The sequence below is a fragment of the Callospermophilus lateralis genome, chromosome 7 (genome assembly GCF_048772815.1).
Source record: "Callospermophilus lateralis isolate mCalLat2 chromosome 7, mCalLat2.hap1, whole genome shotgun sequence".
NCBI lineage: Eukaryota > Metazoa > Chordata > Mammalia > Rodentia > Sciuridae > Callospermophilus > Callospermophilus lateralis.
The window spans coordinates 73,758,684-73,778,546 of NC_135311.1; the positions used below are offsets into that span (position 1 = coordinate 73,758,684).

Consider the following 19,863-nt stretch of genomic DNA (forward strand, 5'->3'; position numbering starts at 1 on the left):
TACTTTCATTCAGAATGAGTTTTTAATAATATTTTACTTGTCATATACATGTACATGTATACTTTAACAGTATGAAATTAGATAATAACATAAATAGATTGCAGCTGAGAGGTCATAAAAGGATAGGTTAAAAATGTTTTATCTGCTATATTGTCACTAATTGTCCCATTTTCTTGTTCCTTTTTGAAATCTGCTGCCCCCTGCCTGTTGTTTCCCACAATAGCATTATATTTGACTGGTCAAAGCTAAAATATCAGAGACCTAAAGAGAAGAAAATGACTTTCTAGGGAAAAAGCTTGTGTTTGGCATTGTACTATTAATTAAATTCATTTCCAAAGAACATTGCTTGATTATTAACACTCATCATCTGGTTTTTTATTCAGTCAGGGTAAACCGTGTTCATGTAGATTGTGACCACTTTGCTATATTATACACAGGCTTGCATATTGCAATTAGAGGAGGAATTTGGAGCTCATGTTAATTCCTCTCATTTTAAAGAGATGAGAACTAGAGATATAAAATTATGTACTCATTTTGTACATTGTTGACCTTTCTTAGACTTTAACCTTCATTTTTAGCTTTAGTAAATGCAATGTTTGATGTTTGACACTTTCAATCTAATAAAAGATACTAGAATTATTTTGTCATTTTAGCTTGCAGCAAAAAGTCTCCCAGACTACTGGAAGAATACACATACCTTTTAATTTAACCATGAATAACATGGTTAGACATTAAAACATGAGTTTAGTATAGTTGTTAAGGTTTGCTGGATTCAATATGTACATCTCCCGCTCCTTGATTGAACTGAGATCTAGAGGAAGTGAGGAACAGTCAATCAAAAAAAAAAAAAAGCCAGATAAACCGAAAATATTTGTTCTATCTTTCAGAGTAATCTTAGTATATTCAGTTCTTCATGCACTGTCAGCAGCAAGCAACAATAGGAGGATATGTTGAAGGTCAAATTGACCTTTGTTCTTTATGCCCCTAAAAATTACATAACCTTGCTTAAATTGTTTAGCTCTCTGTATTCTATTTTCTTTACATGGAAAATAAAGAAACATAGAAGTTTTTAAAACCTCTTTCTTCTCTAAATTGTCATAATTCTTTTTTTTAATTGATTCTGAGTATTGAACCAAGATCTTGTACATGCTAGACATATGCTGTATCACTGAGTTACACCCAGTGAAAACCAACAATACATACATTACTCTTGGTAGATAACCTGTAAAAATATATTTATTTCTGGACTAACACCATTTCCTATATTTACCTTCCATCTACATATAGATCTGACTCAAAGGGAAAACTCACAATTTATTGTGTAATTAGTGTGATAAAGCATGAACCACTGATTTTGGTTTTTCAAATCATATAAAAACTATAAGAGTTGAAACACTACTGACTTGTTATCTAAATAGACTATCAATTGATATGATAAGGGTATAAAATTTTTTGATTTTTTTATTTCTCTATTTCTTTAATTCTGTCAGATTTTGCTTCATATATTTGGAAATTCTATTGTAAGTGCATTCACCTTTAGAACTATTGTGTTTTCCTGATCAACTGACCCTTTTTTCATTAAAGATATCCTATTTTTCTCTGATAATATTATTTCCTCCTGGGAATACTGTTGTTTTGCATATACTTTATTTAGTATTACCTATCGTCTCTCTAATTTTTTTTATGGTTGCTGTTTACATGGCTATTTTTCCATTAATTTACTTTCAAATTATGTGTGCCTTGATACTCAAATTGAATGTACTTCGGTTGAATCTTATGTTTTTATTCTGACAATCCCAGTGTTTTTTTGGGGGCGGGGGGCACACTGGGGACTGAACCTTGGAATCTCAGACTTTTAATGACAGTGTTTGGTTCATTTCCATTTAATGTAACTATTAATGTGGTTGATATAGGTCTTTCATTTTAAGTTTTGTTTTTCTTTGTGCCCTCTTAGTTGTTGTTTAGTGCCTTCTTTTGGCATTGAATAATTTTGAAAATCCTATTTTTAGTTACCTACTGAACTTTTAGCTAAACTTCTCAATATTTTCAGTAGCTAGATCAGGGTCAGCAGAATTTGTCTGCAAAGTGCCACAAAAATTTTTTAAGGCATTTTATATTTATTTATTTATTCTAATTAGATATATAGGACAGCAAAATGCATTTTGATTCATTGTACACAATTGCAGCACAACTTTTCATTTCTCTGGTTGTGCACGATGTAGCATCACACCATATGTGCATTCATACTTGTAACTTGGGTAATGATGTCCATCTCATTCCACTATCTTTCTTGCCCCTGTGCCCCGCTCCTCCCCTCTCTCCCCTTTGCCAATCACAGTTCCTCCATTTTTCCCATCCACCCCCATTATGGATCAGCATCCACTTATGGTAGAGAACATTTGGCCTTTGGTTTTTTTAGGATTGTCTTACTTCGCTTAACATGATATTTCTCCAACTCCATCCAACAAAATAAACATTTTACGTTAAATATTTAACATAAGTGTAAGAAACTTATAGTCATATAGGCTAATTTACCAAACCTTCGATCTTTTATACTATAATTATTTTATGTTTTACATTAATATGTATTATAAATCCCAGATTGCATTACACTAATTTAATGAAATATACACTGTAGAAATATTTAGGGGGAAAATAGCATTTTATATTTACCTACTTACTTACATCTCTGGTACTCTTTGTTGCTTTCTGAAGATCAACGTTTTTAAATGTTGTCATTTTCCTGTAGACTACAGAACTTCCTTTAGATTTCTTTCAGTGAAGAATACAGTGGTTTATTCTCTTAGTTTTTATTTATGAAATGTCTTTATTTTGCATTTGTTCTTGAAGGACATTTTCACTGGATATGATATGTATGGTTTTGTTTTGTTTTTATTCAGCACTAGAAAGAGGCCACTTTCTTTTGGCCTCCAGTATTTTAGATGAGATATCCATGTTTATTATTATTCCCCTGCATGTTTATATATCATTATGTAGTATTGGAGTCAGATATGTTGGAGGTCAAATACTGATTCTGCCTCTTACTAGATATTTTTCTTTTTATATATTTTTAAATCTCTTTGAGCCTCCAATTCCTCATTTTTAAAATGGAATATCTTTCATATTTCCAACAAATGATTTTTATTCTAATGTGCTTGGCAAAAGATCTCAGTATTATACTTATGGTCATCAATCTTATGGTTAGTGAGTTGAAGTCATGAACAAGGAGCTCTACTATGAATAATATAGTATTAGCATCTAAAAATTTATTTTATTTTTTTTATTTGTAATGACAGTAGAATACATTTATGCACTTTGATATATCACACATATATGGGATATAATTTCTCATTTTTCTATGTTGCAGAATCATATTGGTCATGTAGTCACATATATACATACAGTAATAATATCTGTTTTATTCTACTATCTTTCCATTTCTTATTTCTACTATCTCCTCTCCTCCCCTCCCATCACTTCCCTCTACGTAATCTAAGATGATGCTATTCTTCCCTAGTGCCCCCTGCCTTATTGTGAATTAGCATGCACATATTTGAGAAAACATTCAGCCTTTGGTTTTGTGGGATTGGCTTATTTCACTTAGCATGAAAATTCTTAAAGAGAATTTTTATTTGTTTCCAGCTGTGCTTTTGCCATTTATCCCTAATAAAAATAGAGAACATTTAAATTGCTTCTTAGCTCTGTGAAACAGCCTTTTGAATCATCAATAGCATTAAAAATATATAATAAGCTTAATATTATATCCAAACGCATTTTACAAAGAAAATGGGACAGACATTATTTCAAGTTCTGAACTTTTACTATCTGTTTCCGTTTGTATATCAGGCACAGTGGGATCCCTTATATTGATTCTGTTTCTTAATTTAAGAATCTGAAGTGAATGAAGAGTGTATGATTTTCATGACTGAAACCAGATTTTAACCACCTAAGGGTCCATAATTTGACATATTTCCCTATCACTAACCATAGAAACTGAACAGAACATTGATGATTATAACATAGAAGATTATGTGATTCTAATCATTTTAATACCTCTTTGAATTTTTTAAAACTTTTAATTGACATATAGTTATACACATTTGGAGGGTACAGTATAATTTTTCAGTACAATGTGAAATAATCAGATAAGAGTAATTCATGTGTCCATCACCTCAAACATTTATTATTTCTTTTTGTTGGGAAGATTCAGAATCATCTCTCTACTAATTATTTTTAAATATATAATTAAATATTGTCAGCCATAGTTACCCTACTATACTATAGAATATTAAAAGTTATTTCTTCTATCCTACTGTATCCCTGTATCTGTTAACCAACTCCTCTTCATCCCCTCACCTCCTCCCATCCTTCCCAACCTCTATTAACTACTATTCTACTCTGCACTTCCATGATTTTTAACTTTTTTAGCTTCTACCTGTAAGTGAGCACATGTGGTATTTGTTTTCTGTGCTTAACTTATTTCACTTAACATGTAGTTCTCCAGTTCTGTCCATCTGGCTTCAAATGACAGGATTTCATTCTTTTCATGACTGAATAATATTCCCTTGGGTATTTATATCACATTTTCTTTATTCATTCATCTGTTGACAGACAACTAGATTGACCCCAGATCTTGGCTTTTAAGGAATAGTGCTGTGAAAAATATGGGAGTACATATCTCTTCTACATACTGGTTTTCTTTCCTTTGGATATATATTCACTGATGGAATTGCTAGATCATATGGTAGTTCTATTTCTGTTTTTTTGAGGAACCTCCATACTGTTTTCCATAATGGCTCTACTAATTTACATTCCCACTATCAGTATATAACAGTTCAACTTTCTTCACATCCTCATCAGCATTTGCAATTATAAATATCCTTACTTCCAGTTTAGTATCATATTTTTCTTAACTTCTAGTTTTTAAGATAAAATGGTAGTTATGAATTGCTGTATAGTTATTAACATTTCTAAGGTCAACAGTATAGAAGATGCAACTTACAAATTGGAACATTATTTTATATATTGTTAGTAGCTATCAATGTCTGGCACACAGTATGTACTGAGTAAATCTTGGAATGAAAGGACAAGGGAGGATACAGAATTTGGCTTGGAGTTCTGCCTACCATTTTATAATGTATTTCGTTATAAATGTACTTCATTAATACATAATATATAAATGTATTTCATTATAATATATTTCATTATAAAATGAGACTCACTTTCTGGTACTGTAGGTGATATGATGTAAAAATGAAATTAAATAAGAACTTAGAGGTCCAGTATTGTTATTTATAGCCATCTGGAGATCCTGATATCACTGTGCCTTGCCATATTTTAAGGGCACAAACCATACTTATTAATATATCACAAGGATATTATACTTAGAAAAAACTTTTTATATCAATATTAAAGGTGTAAGGAAATTCAAATTTAAAATAATTCTGGATAATCATTTGTCATAATAGAATGAGAATTAATTATAAGACTAGAAATAGATTTAAAAAAGGGCAGAGGGGTAGAAGGAAATGGGAGGGGGTAGGGTGGGTATTAGCAAGGATGGTACATATCCAAAGTACATATATGAAGACACGAATTGGTGTCAACATACTTTATATACAACCAGAGATATGAAAAATTGTGCTGTATGTGTGTAATAAGAATTATAATGCATTCTGCTGTCATTATTATTTTTAAATCAATAAAAAAATAAATGGATGAGGGGGCTGTCCTGTCCACAGGGATATTTCAAATGAGAGAAATAAATATGAGTGCCCCTAGGAATGCAATATTGATTGAGGGGGAGAGAAGACATGCCAATAACATAAATAATTGCTTGTTGAAGAGTTCAGATAGGCTTGAAGTGAAAATGTCTTACGAGAAATCTTTAAGATGTATTAAGTAATGGCTGGGAGTTTAGAAAAATTCTGCCCAATAGAACTATATTGTGAGCTCAAAATATAACCTAAATATAGCATCTTAAATTAAAACCATTTCTAAAAGTACACAGAAATAGCTAAAATAAAGAATATATTATTTTTGATCCCATATTAATTTTCAAATACTATTATTTAAGAATTAATAAATTTTTTCACTGTTAAAAAAGCTTCTGCAATTCAATAACCAAAAATACAAAACAATAATAAACCTGTTAGTCATCTTTTCATCTCTGTGATAAAATATCAGAGATAATCAACTTAGAAAAAATAAAAACTAATTTTGGCTCATGGTTGCAGAGGTTTTAGTCCATGGTCAGTTGGCTTCATTGTTTTTGATCCCTGACAAGGCAGAATATCATGGTGAGAAAAGCTAATTTCAGGGTGGCCAGAAAGTAAAATGAAAAAGTAAAGCCAAAAGAGAAGGAAGAAGAGGCCATGGATCCCCATATCCCTTTCAGAACCACATAACACCAATCCAGTGAAAACATGAGCAAATAACTTGAGTAAACATTTTGCCAAAGAAGATATACAAATGGCCAGTAATCACATGCAAAGAGGTTGAACACCACTAGTCATTAGGTAAATGTAAATCAAAACCACAGTGAGATACTATTCCACACACATAAGGTTGCTTTTGCTGGAAAAGAAAGGAAGGAAAGGAAAGGGGAATGAAAAGAAAAGAGCTCAGAAAATATGTTGTGGCAAGGATATGGAGAAATTTGAACCCTGTGCAGTTCAGTAAGGTTTGAATATAAGATGGTGAGGTTGCTATAGAAAACAGTTTGGTGTTTACTTAAGAAGTTAAACATAGAATTGCTATGTGATTTATCAATTACGTTTCTAGTGTAATACCTAAAAGAATTTAAACAGAGACCCAAATACTTGTGCACACATGTTCATAGCAGTATTATACACAATAACCAAATGGTGGAAGAAACCTAAGTGCCCACTGACCAATGGATAAATACAGTGTGGCTTGTACATACAGTGAAATTCTGATCAGTCTTTAAAAGGAAGGAAGTTTAGACACATGCTATAAGGATGAACCTAGAAGACATTATAATGAGTGAAACAAACCAGACACAAAAAGACAAATATCATATGGACTCATTTATATGAAATGCCTAGAGTAATCAAATTCATTCTACTCCAAAAAATAGGATGGTGATTACCAGGGAGTTGGAGGAAATGGCTGTGGGGTATTAGGGTTTTATTTGTAAGCAGTTTCAGTTGGGCAAGATGGAAAAATTCTGGAGATGAACAGTGTTGATGGTTGCTTAATAAGTATGAATGTACTTAATACCACAAAACCATATACATAAAAATGGTTAAAATGGTAAATTTTATGATATATATTTTACCACAAAAGAATAAAGGAAGACATAGACAAGGATCCATAATGAAAGCTAAGATAAGGAAATTAAAACATTTTCTTTTTTTTTTATTGGTTATTCAAAACATTACAAAGATTGCAGAATCACATCAGTTACACATCCACATTTTTACATAATACCATAATAGTAACTGTTGTATTCTGCTACCTTTCCTATCCTCTACTATCCCCCCTCCCCTCCCCTCCCATCTAAAACATTTTCAAACACTACTTTTTCTACAAGTTCTACATTTATTTTCCAGGGTTTACCCGGACCCTCTGGCAGTACAGGAGACAGGGGACTTGCAGGAGAACCAGTAAGTCTATATTTATACTTTTCTAATAGTTTTTTCTCCAAATGCAAATTTATCCTTTCATTATTGCCCTTTTATGTAGTGGCTATATTTAGAAAGCAGCATTTATCATAGATACTACAGACTGGTCATATAGAATAGATATTTTGCTGTATAAACACCATAGACTATGTAGAATGAATATGTTTTCATGTAGTTTTAATGCCTTTCAAGTTCATATACTCTAGTTTGTTACTGTTTCTCTGGAACTGTTAAAACTGAGAATATTTATTTTTAACAAAGAAAACTCTGTTTTATTGAATCTCAGAAATTCTTCTGAATGGCTTGCTGTTCTTACAATTATTACATTGCCCACTCACACACATACACATTTATGAAGCCAACTCTTTAATAGAAGACCACATAGAAAAGCCAAACTCTACATCTGATGGGGCAAAATGTAGAAAGATGACAGAAATGCTGTTGTATCAGCAATACAAAAACTTACATCACAATTTCATGAATATGATTCAATTATGGAGTTTCCATGGAAAATGAATTTGTGAAAAGGAAAGAACTAGTCACAACCTACTTTCTCACAATTTATTCTTTATTGCCAATGAAGTCATTCTTCTGGTTAATCATGTCAGATGTAAGATGGTGTAATATATTTCTGAGATTTACAATAACAGTATAACCTTTCAAACCACTGAGTTGATTTTATCATCAGTTGACACAAAGGTTTATAGATGGTCATTGCATAATTCCTTTAGATAGAAGCAGTGGAAAATTTTAACAGAGTATTCATAACAAACTGTCCATTTCCTTTTTCATGTGTTTAATGTATGATATGAACTCCAAAAAATTAATTTATAATATCTATAATTATTTCCAAATAAAATATGACATTGATTTTATACAACTAAATCGTTCTTGCTTTTCTCTCTATTTTGCATGTCTCAACTTGCCTTCCCAATTCTAATATTTATTTGACTTAAAATAATGCAGCTGTCTTTAGCATGGTGTACTTAAGTACCTGTTTTCCCTAAAAGTCTATAAACTCCCTGAAGTAAGAGACCATTTCTTTTACCTTTGTAATCTCCTTTTCTGGTATAATATCTGGCATGTTAAATCTGCTCAATGTGCATTTGTTAAACTGAATTAACAAAAGATCATGTACTCAGAGGTGTAATTATCCAATAAGTTGATAACATTACATAGATGAGATAAAATGGAATAAAAACTAAAGAGTCTGAATAAAGAAGACATTTAAGTAGAAATAAGTGTTTCAGTAGAATTATGGCAACAGGAGAGATAACATCTTAGGATTTGCACAGGAAAAGACTTGTTAACTAAATGTCTAATGGCATCTAAACACTAACATGCAGGTCACAGGAATGATAAATAGAAATGGGTAAATTCAATGTATAATGAATACAGTGAGCTTTGTGTCAGATATTTGAACTGCTTTGTCTAGTCATAACAAAGATTAAAATTGATAAAAACAAAAAGAAATGTTGAAAAATACAACTATAGTTTTTCTAGAGCCAAGATTCAAAACTGATTTTTTTAAGTATTTTTTATTTTAATTGGTGACCATTCATTCACTCATTCATTCAATATACAAATATTTATTAAGAATCTACATTTGATAATGTAGTGGTAAGCTTGTAGTTTTCAGTCTGGTGATACAAAATAAATAAACATAGGCATAAATGGATAATTATAAACTGAGATAAATACCATAAAGTACAATCTGCCCTTAATATCCAGAGAAGATTAGTTCTAGAACCTCCCTTAGATACTCCAATCTGTAAATACTCAATACCCTTATATAAAATGGTATAGTGTTTTCATGTAACCTACCCACCTTCTCTTATATACTTTATATCTTCTCTAGATTACTTATAATACTTAATACAATGTAAATGCTATGCAGAGAGTTATTATACTGTATTGTTAGGGAATAAAATCAAGAGGAAAAAGTCTGTACATGTTTAGACTTTTCATTCCTAATTTTCTTTTTAATTTTTTTATTTTTATCTGCAGCTGGTTAAATCTATGGTTGCAGAAGACACAAAGGACAAATTATATAATAATTTAGATCTAAAGGGATCTATGACAGAAAAACTGTCATGATCTAGAGCTCATGTTCCATGAGCAGAAACATTTGAGATGTCATCTGAAAGATGAATAGTAGTTACATGGGCAAAAATGAAGAAAGGTCATTCCAGAGAGAAATCATGAGCTGGAAGGAAGCACTGCATGTTTATCAAAGAAATGGAAGATGGCCAATATGTCTGTGACAAGGAGTCAGGTAGAAAATAAGTGCAAGATGAAGATAGAAAGGAGTCATGTGACAAAATGCACACAGATTTATGACCCCTATTCCTGAGAACTTGTGTTATTATCTTATGGAGAGATAGAGCAGTGATCAGGTTATTGTTTCATATCACTCAAATCACAAGATAAAAAGAGACAAACTTTTATAATTATCCAGACAAGAGCAATATCACTTCCCCAGAATCTCATATCCAGTGGAATTCAAGAGCCTGACATTAATAACTCTATAGTGTATGTGAGCATCATGACATTGTGATAACATTGTCAGGGCTACTTGTCACCAGTTCAAGACCATAATTTCTCAGATATACAACCATTATTTGACTTGAAGTGAATGAATAAACAATTTTGAAAGAAAGAGATCTATTACTGAAATCCTTGACCCGAGTCCTGACTAAGGAATTCCAACAGACTAGATTTGGTCACCAGCCACTTGAGAGTCAAATCAGAGACAACAGGTGGGAAGGCAAGAAAGGAATTTATTATTCATGTGGCCACACTGAATGAAACAAGGAGACAAGTATCCTAAGCCCTGTCTTTGGGGTTCAGATAACAACTTGGAATTTATATAGAACAAGGACAAAGGGGACAAGAACTATGCATAGTCAAACAGTCTTGGTCAAACTGTGATCTGGTTGATCATTACCCCAAGTGAGGTTCTACAAAGTTCTGAAGGCTGAAGGGAAAATAGTTACTATTTGAGGGTCAATTCCATTCCCGTCATGAGATGATGGCTCCCTCCTGGGGGAACAACCTCCATTCCTTTTATGGAATAATATACCTGTAAGACTGGCTATTCCTGGAATCTTAAAAATATATTAGTTACTCTTGATAACTTAAGCCTTGAAGGGGGAATGAGAGAGGGCCAGTCAACCTTGTATTACCAATTTTTAGATAGACTGGAGTGTCTATGTGCAGAGTTGAACAAGAATCTGACCCAAAGTTAAGACAGTACAGCTGCAGGCCCAAGTGAAGAGTCAGTACTTTTAGCAAAAGCAGTACTACTTCATTCCATAAAATAGAGTAAGTCTTCCTATGAGTTTTGTAGAAGAGGTGGGGTTTACAGATGGAAAAAATCTGGAAAAAGGCAGAAACAAAGGACAAAAAGTGGATTGGTCACTTCAGAGTTACTTTCCTTATAAAGTAGGGCTAGGGAGACAGAGCAATAGAAAAATAACTGCTTAATTTCAGGTTACTTTTTTGAAAGAACTAAAGCAGAAGAAACTTCATTTTCATGCCTCAAACTGGCCTGTTTGAGAAATTTGATTATTATTCCCTTTCTTGATTTCTCAGAAGGTCAAATTCCACCTTAGTTTTGATTTTGTATTGTGGACCTTTAGTATGAGTGACTCTATTTTTATTTTTAGTCTGGTGTTTTGGGGCCTAATGCAAGATCTTAATTCAAAACAACGGCCTCTCATACTTTTTATTTAACAGATGTAAGGCTGAGATCTAAAGAATTTCGACCTTTTTAAAATATGATAGAAGAGGTTGAAAATGCAGAGGCTGAGAGATAAGAAGAAAATCAGATATATAAATTAGGAGTTTCATCCCTAATCATAACCAGTCTTTAAATTTTCTTGACAATCTCAGGTTCCTTTAGAAGTATATAGGCATAAAGAGGGACAACCTGCAGCCTGCTTTTATAAACCAAATTTTACTGAAACACAGCCTTACTATTCATTTATGTATGTATGACTACATGTGTCTAAATTAAAGTTAAGTAGTTCAGACAGAGACCACATGACCCACAAGCCTATAATATTTACTGTCTGACCCTTCAAGAAAAGTTTACTGACCCCTGATATAGATTTTAATTATACATACATTTATATGTATATATACATATATAAAGAAAATGCCCCAATAATTATATGTATGTATACATATATAAAGAAAATGCCCCAAAAAATAATGTTCCTAGTATAGTACAATATATAACCTGCACAACTGTACACAGTGGCCTTCTATAAGAGGAAAATGGTGAGTTTCTTTCTTCCTTCTTTTCTCTTCCTCCTCTCTCTCTTTCTGTCTTTTCCTATCTCTTCAGAAAAACGAATGAAAAAGCATCTCCTGACCTAAATAATTTTGTTAACATCTTTAGCACTGAAAATTGTATTTAAAAGAAAAAGTAGAATGCTATGCTTTTTAAAATTATTTCTTCCTAACCTTGCTTTATAACATCCCCAATAATTATATATATATATATATATAATTATATATATATAAATATATATATATATATATATATTTTCCCTAGGTACTCTCTTAGTTAAGTCACTTCTTCTTACCTCAAAAGATAATTAAGGTGATTCTCAGGTTAACTGGAAATGTGTGATAAAACCTCACTCAATCCCCTATTAAATTACTTATGAAAATACAAAATGGCAACAGTCTTGGAAACAAAAGATCAAGAGGACTCTACATCAGCATCTCAGTAGAATTTTAACCACACAAATTGAGATAACCATATCACAAAAAACTTACTAGCAGTGTCCATGGAATTGTATAGTGTTATTTGCAAATTGACTTAAATTAATTGTAAATACATATTGCAAACTCTTAAAGTCAACTACTATTAGTGAATTCTGCCAAAAACTTAATGAACAAATAATACCATTTCTTTACAATCTCTCCCAGGAAATAGAAACAGCAGAACACTTCCTAACTCATTCTGAGGACAGAATTACCCTTGTATACCAAAACTATTCAAATACATTACAAGAAAAGAAAACTAGAGACCAATATCACCCATTAACTTAGATGTAAAAATCCTCAGCAAAATATTAGCAAATCAAATACAACATCATAGAGTATACATTATGACTGGGTAGGATTTATTCCAGATATACAAAGAAAATCAGTGAAATTACCTTAACAGACTAAAGAAGAAAAAAATGATTTTATAAAAAGATCTAAAAAAATCATTTAATAAAATTTAATATCCAGTCCTAATAAAAACTCTAAGGAAACAAAATGGAAGGACAATTCCTCAGCTTTATGAAGAACATTTATTCAAAGGAAAAAATAGCTTTTTAGCCAACATGATACTCTATGGCGAGAGGCTAGATGTTTTCTCCCATAGAACAAGGAAATGAGGAAAAGATGACTCTTTTTTTTTAGCTAAAACTCAACATTATATTAGAAGTTCTAGCTACTGCAATAGTATAAGAAAAGGAAATTTTAAAATTACATATTGTAAAGAAAGAAAACTTTTTCAAAATAATATGCTTTTATATATTAAAAAATTCCTAAAGAATTGATTTAGTTTAAAAATGAAACCTTCCTTGAACCAATAGGTGATTATAATAAGGTTGTAGCATACCAAAGTACAAATTATACAAATACTATCCCACTATACTATATACTGTCCCACTATATACTATCCCACTTCTTGGCTTATACCCAAAGGATTTAAAATCAGCATACTATAGCGACACAGCCACATCAATGTTTATAGCAGCTCAATTCACAATATCTAGACTTTGGGATCAATCCAGGTGTCCCTCAATAGATGAATGGACAAAGAAAATGTAGTATATATATTCAATGGAATATTACTCAGCTCTAAAGAAAAGTGAAATTCTGGCATTTGCCAGTAAATGGCTGGAGTTGGCAAATGGTCTTTGAAAGAGGAGCAAAGGCAATTCAGTGAACAGTCTTTCCAACAAATGATGCAGGGAAAAAATGTATGGCCATATGCCCAGGGGAAGAAAAGAATGTAGGTACAGATTATATAGCTCTCCTTCTCTCTCTCTCTCTCTCTCTCTCTCTCTCACACACACACACACACACACACACACACACACACACACACACAGAGAGAGAGAGAGAGAGAGAATCTCAAAATGCATCAGAGATCTAAATGAGAAATGCAAAATTCTAAAACTCCTTTTAGAAAATAAACATAGGAGAAAATCTATGTGACCTTAGGTTTGGCAATGAGTTTTTAGATACAATACCAAAAGCATAATCCATGAAAAAAATGGATAAATTGGACTTTGTTAACATTAAAAACTTTTCCTCAAAAAACACATTGCTAAAAGAATGAAAAGACAAGTCATAGACTAGGAGAAAATATTTGCAAAGCACATATCTGATAAAAAGACTTGTATCCAAAATATAGAGAGATGTCTTAAGTCAAAATTTTTTAAAATTAAAAAGTGAACAAAAGATTTGAACATATACTACACAAGAAAATTTACAAAAGTGGCATAGAAGTAAATTAATCATGCTCAAATAATCTCTCATAGGAAATTATAATAAAAAAATTACATAGCACTGCACATCTATTAGAATGGTTAAAATTCAAATCCCTGACAATACCAAATGCTGACCGGGATGTACAGCAACAGGATCTCATAAATTGCTGCTGGAAATATAAAATGGTGCCACCTCTTTTCATGACAGTTTGACAGACCTAAACATACTCCTATCATATGATCCAGTAATCATACTCCTTGCTGTTACTCAAATGAGTGGTTCACTCAAAAACCTACACATGGAATTTTTGGAAGCAACCAATAGACTTGTTGGTTATTAGTTGCCATTTTCTGGAACATAAGGCAATAGGATTAGGAAGTGGGGCCTTTAGAGGTGATTAGATGATGAGGGCATTAAGGCTTCCATGACCAGGAATACTGCTCTTAAACTAGAGACTTCAGAAAGATAAAAATCTATTTGTAACTGTGTCATGAAGACACAGCTAGAATGTACCATCTATGAACCAAAAAGTGGAATCTCACCAGACACTAAATCTGCTGCTAGCACATTGATAATGGACTTTCCAGCCTCCAGAACTGTGAGAAATAAATGTCTGTTGTTTTATAAGCTATCAATTTATGTACTTTGTAATAGCAGCCCAAAAGAACTAAGACAACATCCTTCAACAAATGGAGCCAAGCATGGTGGCATACACCTCTAATCCCAGCAACATGGGAAGATGAGGCAGAAGGATCACAAGTTCAAAGCTAGCCATAGCAACTCAGCAAGGCCCTCAGCAACTTAGCAAGAACCTGTCTCAAAGTAAAAGATTAAAAAGGGGGCCTGGGGATTTGACTCAGTAGTTAAGCACCCCTGAGTTTAATCCCCAGTACCAAAAAAAAAAAAAAAAAAGCAATGGTGGATAACAAACACCCATAAAATGGAATATTATTCAGCAAAACAATCTGAAAGGCTACATATCATCTAATTCTAATTTCATGACATTCTAGAAAAAGCAAAACTACACTGTAAAAAAGATCATATATTTGTTTCTTTAAAAATGCCATTTTGTTTGTCACATATTTTCCAGGAATATTAAGTAGATATCCTTTAAGTAAGATAACTTATAAAAGCCTTTAACACATTTGATACTTACTAAGTACTTGATCAATGTTTATTGAATGAATCAATGAATTAGGATTACATGAATGAATGGTACTCCTTTCTTTTTTTTCTTTTAAATCCAAGCATAGCTTAATATTATTCTAAAAATGACACAGATGCATCAACTAAAATTTTGTGTATAAAGAAAGGTAATAAATTGTTGATAACTTAATTGTATACGATCAGATGTTATTAATTCCATATTTAGATGCATCTGATTATTGAAGGGAGAACTTTTATTTTAATATCTTAAATTTTGTTTTAATGTAGGGACCTCGAGGACTGCAAGGTGATGCTGGACCTCCTGGAGAAATGGGTGTTGAGGTAATTTTTTGTGGTTCTTTCTAGTTCATTTATACCAAATACTTTTTGTAATATTTTAAGGTAAAGTTAATAAATTCACTATATATTATGAAAAATACTTCTTTACTATTTTCTTTAATAGTCAGAAAATAAAACCTAAAATCCCATAAAAAGTATAAATCATGGTATAAACCTAATTTCATACATATAAAGTTGTCCTCTAACAAAAGCTCATTGAAATGACAACAAAAATAAATAAAACTTTCCCTTTCCTGATTCAGTATTGACTTGATAGCCATTCAAACTAAGTGCTTTCTCTCTTTTACAGAAACAAGTAATTTGAGGTGACTATATTTAGTATATTTTAAAATAAACCACATTTATTATAATTATAAAATCCAATTAATTTATTTCTGTTACTAACTTTAGTACTGAATAAATTAAACCATTTCCATTCCTTATTCCATCTCCTTCCCTGCTTCTATGAGGCCACTCTCTCTGGGTTTCCCCCTTTACCTTCTCATTAGCCTTTCTCAGTTTTGACAGGAAGTTGCCCTTCCATTTCCATGGCTTAACAAAAATATTATCATAATGACTTTAATTACCAATATTATTTTGGTAGCTCTAATTCACACCTCTCTCCTTGGCACTAGTTATTGATTTCCTGTTGTATCTTTAAATATCCATCTGGACATCTAAAAAACATTTCAATTTAAAATATTTAAATCCATCACTTTCCTACTCTTCTTTTTACTTCCATCTCAGTACCCAATAATCTCAAATTGAGACCCATCCTAGACCACTCCTAACCTGTCCTCTTCAGTTAGCCAACTGTTCTTTTTGAGTAAGCACCTCCTCCCCATTGTCTTTCTTTTCTTTTCTTTCTTTTTGAAGGCATTTTTTTATTAGTTGCTCATGACAATACAATGATCTTGACATATTGTACATTTGATTCAAATGGGGTATGAAATCCCATTGTCTCTTTTTTTTTTTAAATTAATTTTTATTGTAGGTTGTTCAAAACATTACATAGTTCTTGATATATCATATTTCACACTTTGATTCAAGTGGGATATGCACTCCCATTTTTACCCCATATACAGATTGCAGAATCACTTCAGTTGCACAACCATTGATTTACATATTGCCATTTTGGTGTCTGTTGTATTCTGCTGCCTTTCCTATCCTCTACTATCCCCCCCTCCCCCCTCCCCTCCCCTCTTCTCTCTCTACCCCCTCTACTGTAATTCATTTCTCCCCCTTATATTTTTCCTCCTTTCCCCTCACTTCCTCTTGTATGTAATTTTGTATACCCCTGAGGGTCTCCTTCCATTTACATGCAATTTCCCTTCTCTCTCCCTTTCCCTCCCACCTCTCATCCCTGTTTAATGTTAATCTTCTTCTCATGCTCTTCGTCCCTACTCTGTTCTTAGCTACTCTCCTTATATCAAAGAAGACATTTGGCATTTGTTTTTAAGGGATTGGCTAGCTTCACTTAGCATAATCTGCTCTAATGCCATCCATTTCCCTCCAAATTCTATGATTTTGTCATTTCTTAATGCAGAGTAATACTCCATTGTGTATAAATGCCACATTTTTTTTATCCATTCGTCTATTGAAGGGCATCTAGGTTGGTTCCACAGTCTTGCTATTGTGAATTGTGCTGCTATGAACATGGATGTAGCAGTGTCCCTATAGTATGCTCTTTTTAGGTCTTTAGGGAATAGACCGAGTAGGGGAATAGCTGGATCAAATGGTGGTTCCATTCCGAGCTTTCCAAGAAATCTCCATACTGCTTTCCAAATTGGCCGCACCAATTTGCAGTCCCACCAGCAATGTACAAGAGTACCCTTTTCCCCACATCCTCGCCAGCACTTGTTGCTGTTTGACTTCCTAATGGCTGCCAATCTTACTGGAGTGAGATGGTATCTTAGGGTGGTTTTGATTTGCATTTCTCTGACTGCTAGAGATGGTGAGCATTTTTTCATATACTTGTTGATTGATTGTATGTCCTCCTCTGAGAAATTTCTGTTCAGATCCTTGGCCCATTTGTTGATTGGGTTATTCGTTATCTCATTGTCTAATTTTTTTAGTTCTTTGTATATTCTGGATATTAGGGCTCTGTCTGAAGTGTGAGGAGTAAAGATTTGTTCCCAGGATGTAGGCTCCCTATTTACCTCTCTTATTGTTTCTTTTGCTGAGAAAAAACGTTTTAGTTTGAGTAAGTCCCATTTGTTGATTCTAGTTATTAACTGTTGTGCTATGGGAGTCCTATTGAGGAATTTGGAGCACGACCCCACAGTATGTAGATCATAGCCAACTTTTTCTTCTATCAGACGCCATGTCTCTGATTTGATATCAAGTTCCTTGATCCACTTTGAGTTAACTTTTGTGCATGGCGAGAGAAAGGGATTCAGTTTCATTTTGTTGCAAATGGATTTCCAGTTTTCCCAACACCATTTGTTGAAGATGCTATCCTTCTTCCATTGCATGCTTTTAGCCCCTTTATCGAATATAAGATAGTTGTAGTTTTGTGGATTGGTTTCTGTGTCCTCTATTCTGTACCATTGGTCCACCCACCTGTTTTGGTACCAGTACCATGCTGTTTTTGTTACTATTGCTCTGTAGTATAGTTTGAAGTCTGGTATAGCTATACCGCCTGATTCACACTTCCTGCTTAGCAGTGTTTTTGCTATTCTGGGTCTTTTATTTTTCCATATGAATTTCATGATTGCTTTCTCTATTTCTACAAGAAATGCCGTTGGGATTTTGATTGGCATTGCATTAAACCTATAGAGAACTTTTGGTAATATCGCCATTTTGATGATGTTACTTCTACCTATCCATGAACAGGGTATATTTTTCCATCTTCTAAGATCTTCTTCTATTTCTCTCCTTAGGGTTCTGTAGTTTTCATTGTATAAGTCTTTCACCTCTTTTGTTAGGTTGATTCCCAAGTATTTTATTTTTTTTGAGGATATTGTGAATGGGGTGGTTGTCCTCATTTCCATTTCAGAGGATTTGTCGCTGATATACAGGAATGCCTTTGATTTATGGGTGTTGATTTTATAGCCTGCCACTTTGCTGAATTCATTTATTAGCTCTAATAGTTTCTTTGTAGACCCTTTTGGGTCTGCTAGGTATAGAATCATGTCATCTGCAAATAGTGATAATTTGAGTTCTTCTTTTCCTATTTTTATGCCTTTAATTTCTTTCGTCTGTCTAATTGCTCTGGCCAGTGATTCGAGAACTATGTTGAACAGAAGTGGTGAGAGAGGGCATCCCTGTCTTGTTCCAGATTTTAGAGGGAATGCCTTCAGTTTTTCTCCATTCAGAATGATGCTAGCCTGAGGCTTAGCATAGATTGCTTTTACAATATTGAGGTATGTTCCTGTTATCCCTATTTTTTCTAGAGTTTTGAACATAAAGGGATGCTGTACTTTGTCGAATGCTTTTTCCGCATCTATCGAGATGATCATATGGTTCTTATTTTTAAGCCTATTGATGTGGTGAATAACATTTATTGATTTCCGTATATTGAACCAGCCTTGCATCCCAGGGATAAATCCTACCTGATCATGGTGCACAATTTTTTTGATATGTTTTTGTATCCGGTTCGCCAGAAGTTTATTGAGGATTTTTGCATCTAGGTTCATTAGAGATATTGGTCTGTAGTTTTCTTTCTTTGAAGTGTCTTTGTCTGGTTTAGGAATCAGGGTGATGTTAGCCTCATAGAATGAATTTGGAAGTTCTCCCTCTTTTTCTATTTCCTGAAATAGCTTGAAAAGTATTGGTATTAGTTCCTCTTTAAAGGTTTTGTAAAACTCTGCTGTATACCCATCCGGTCCTGGGCTTTTCTTAGTTGGTAGTCTTTTGATGGTTTCTTCTATTTCCTCAATTGATATTGGTCTGTTTAGGTTGTCAATATCCTCCTGACTCAATCTGGGCAAATCATATGACTTAAGAAATTTATCGATGCCTTCACTATCTTCTATTTTATTGAAGTATAAGGATTCAAAATAGTTTCTGATAATCTTCTGTATTTCTGAAGTGTCTGTTGTGATATTGCCTTTTTCATCCCGTATGCTGGTAATTTGAGTTCTCTCTCTTCTTCTCTTCGTTAGCGTGGCTAAGGGTCTGTCGATTTTATTTATTTTTTCAAAGAACCAACTTTTAGTTTTGTCAATTTTTTCAATTGTTTCTTTCGTTTCGATTTCATTAATTTCAGCTCTGATTTTAATTATTT

General features: G+C 32.9%; 1 protein-coding gene across 1 annotated transcript in view; it reads left to right on the top strand.

Annotated features, from left to right (window-relative positions):
* Col24a1 (collagen type XXIV alpha 1 chain) overlaps window positions 1-19,863 on the top strand; it is a 367,698-nt gene that overhangs the window by 228,683 nt on the left and 119,152 nt on the right. The window contains exons 32-33 of the mRNA XM_076862570.1: window positions 7,575-7,628; window positions 15,585-15,638. Coding sequence (XP_076718685.1) covers window positions 7,575-7,628; window positions 15,585-15,638 — 108 coding nt within the window. The remainder of the gene's footprint in view (window positions 1-7,574; window positions 7,629-15,584; window positions 15,639-19,863) is intronic.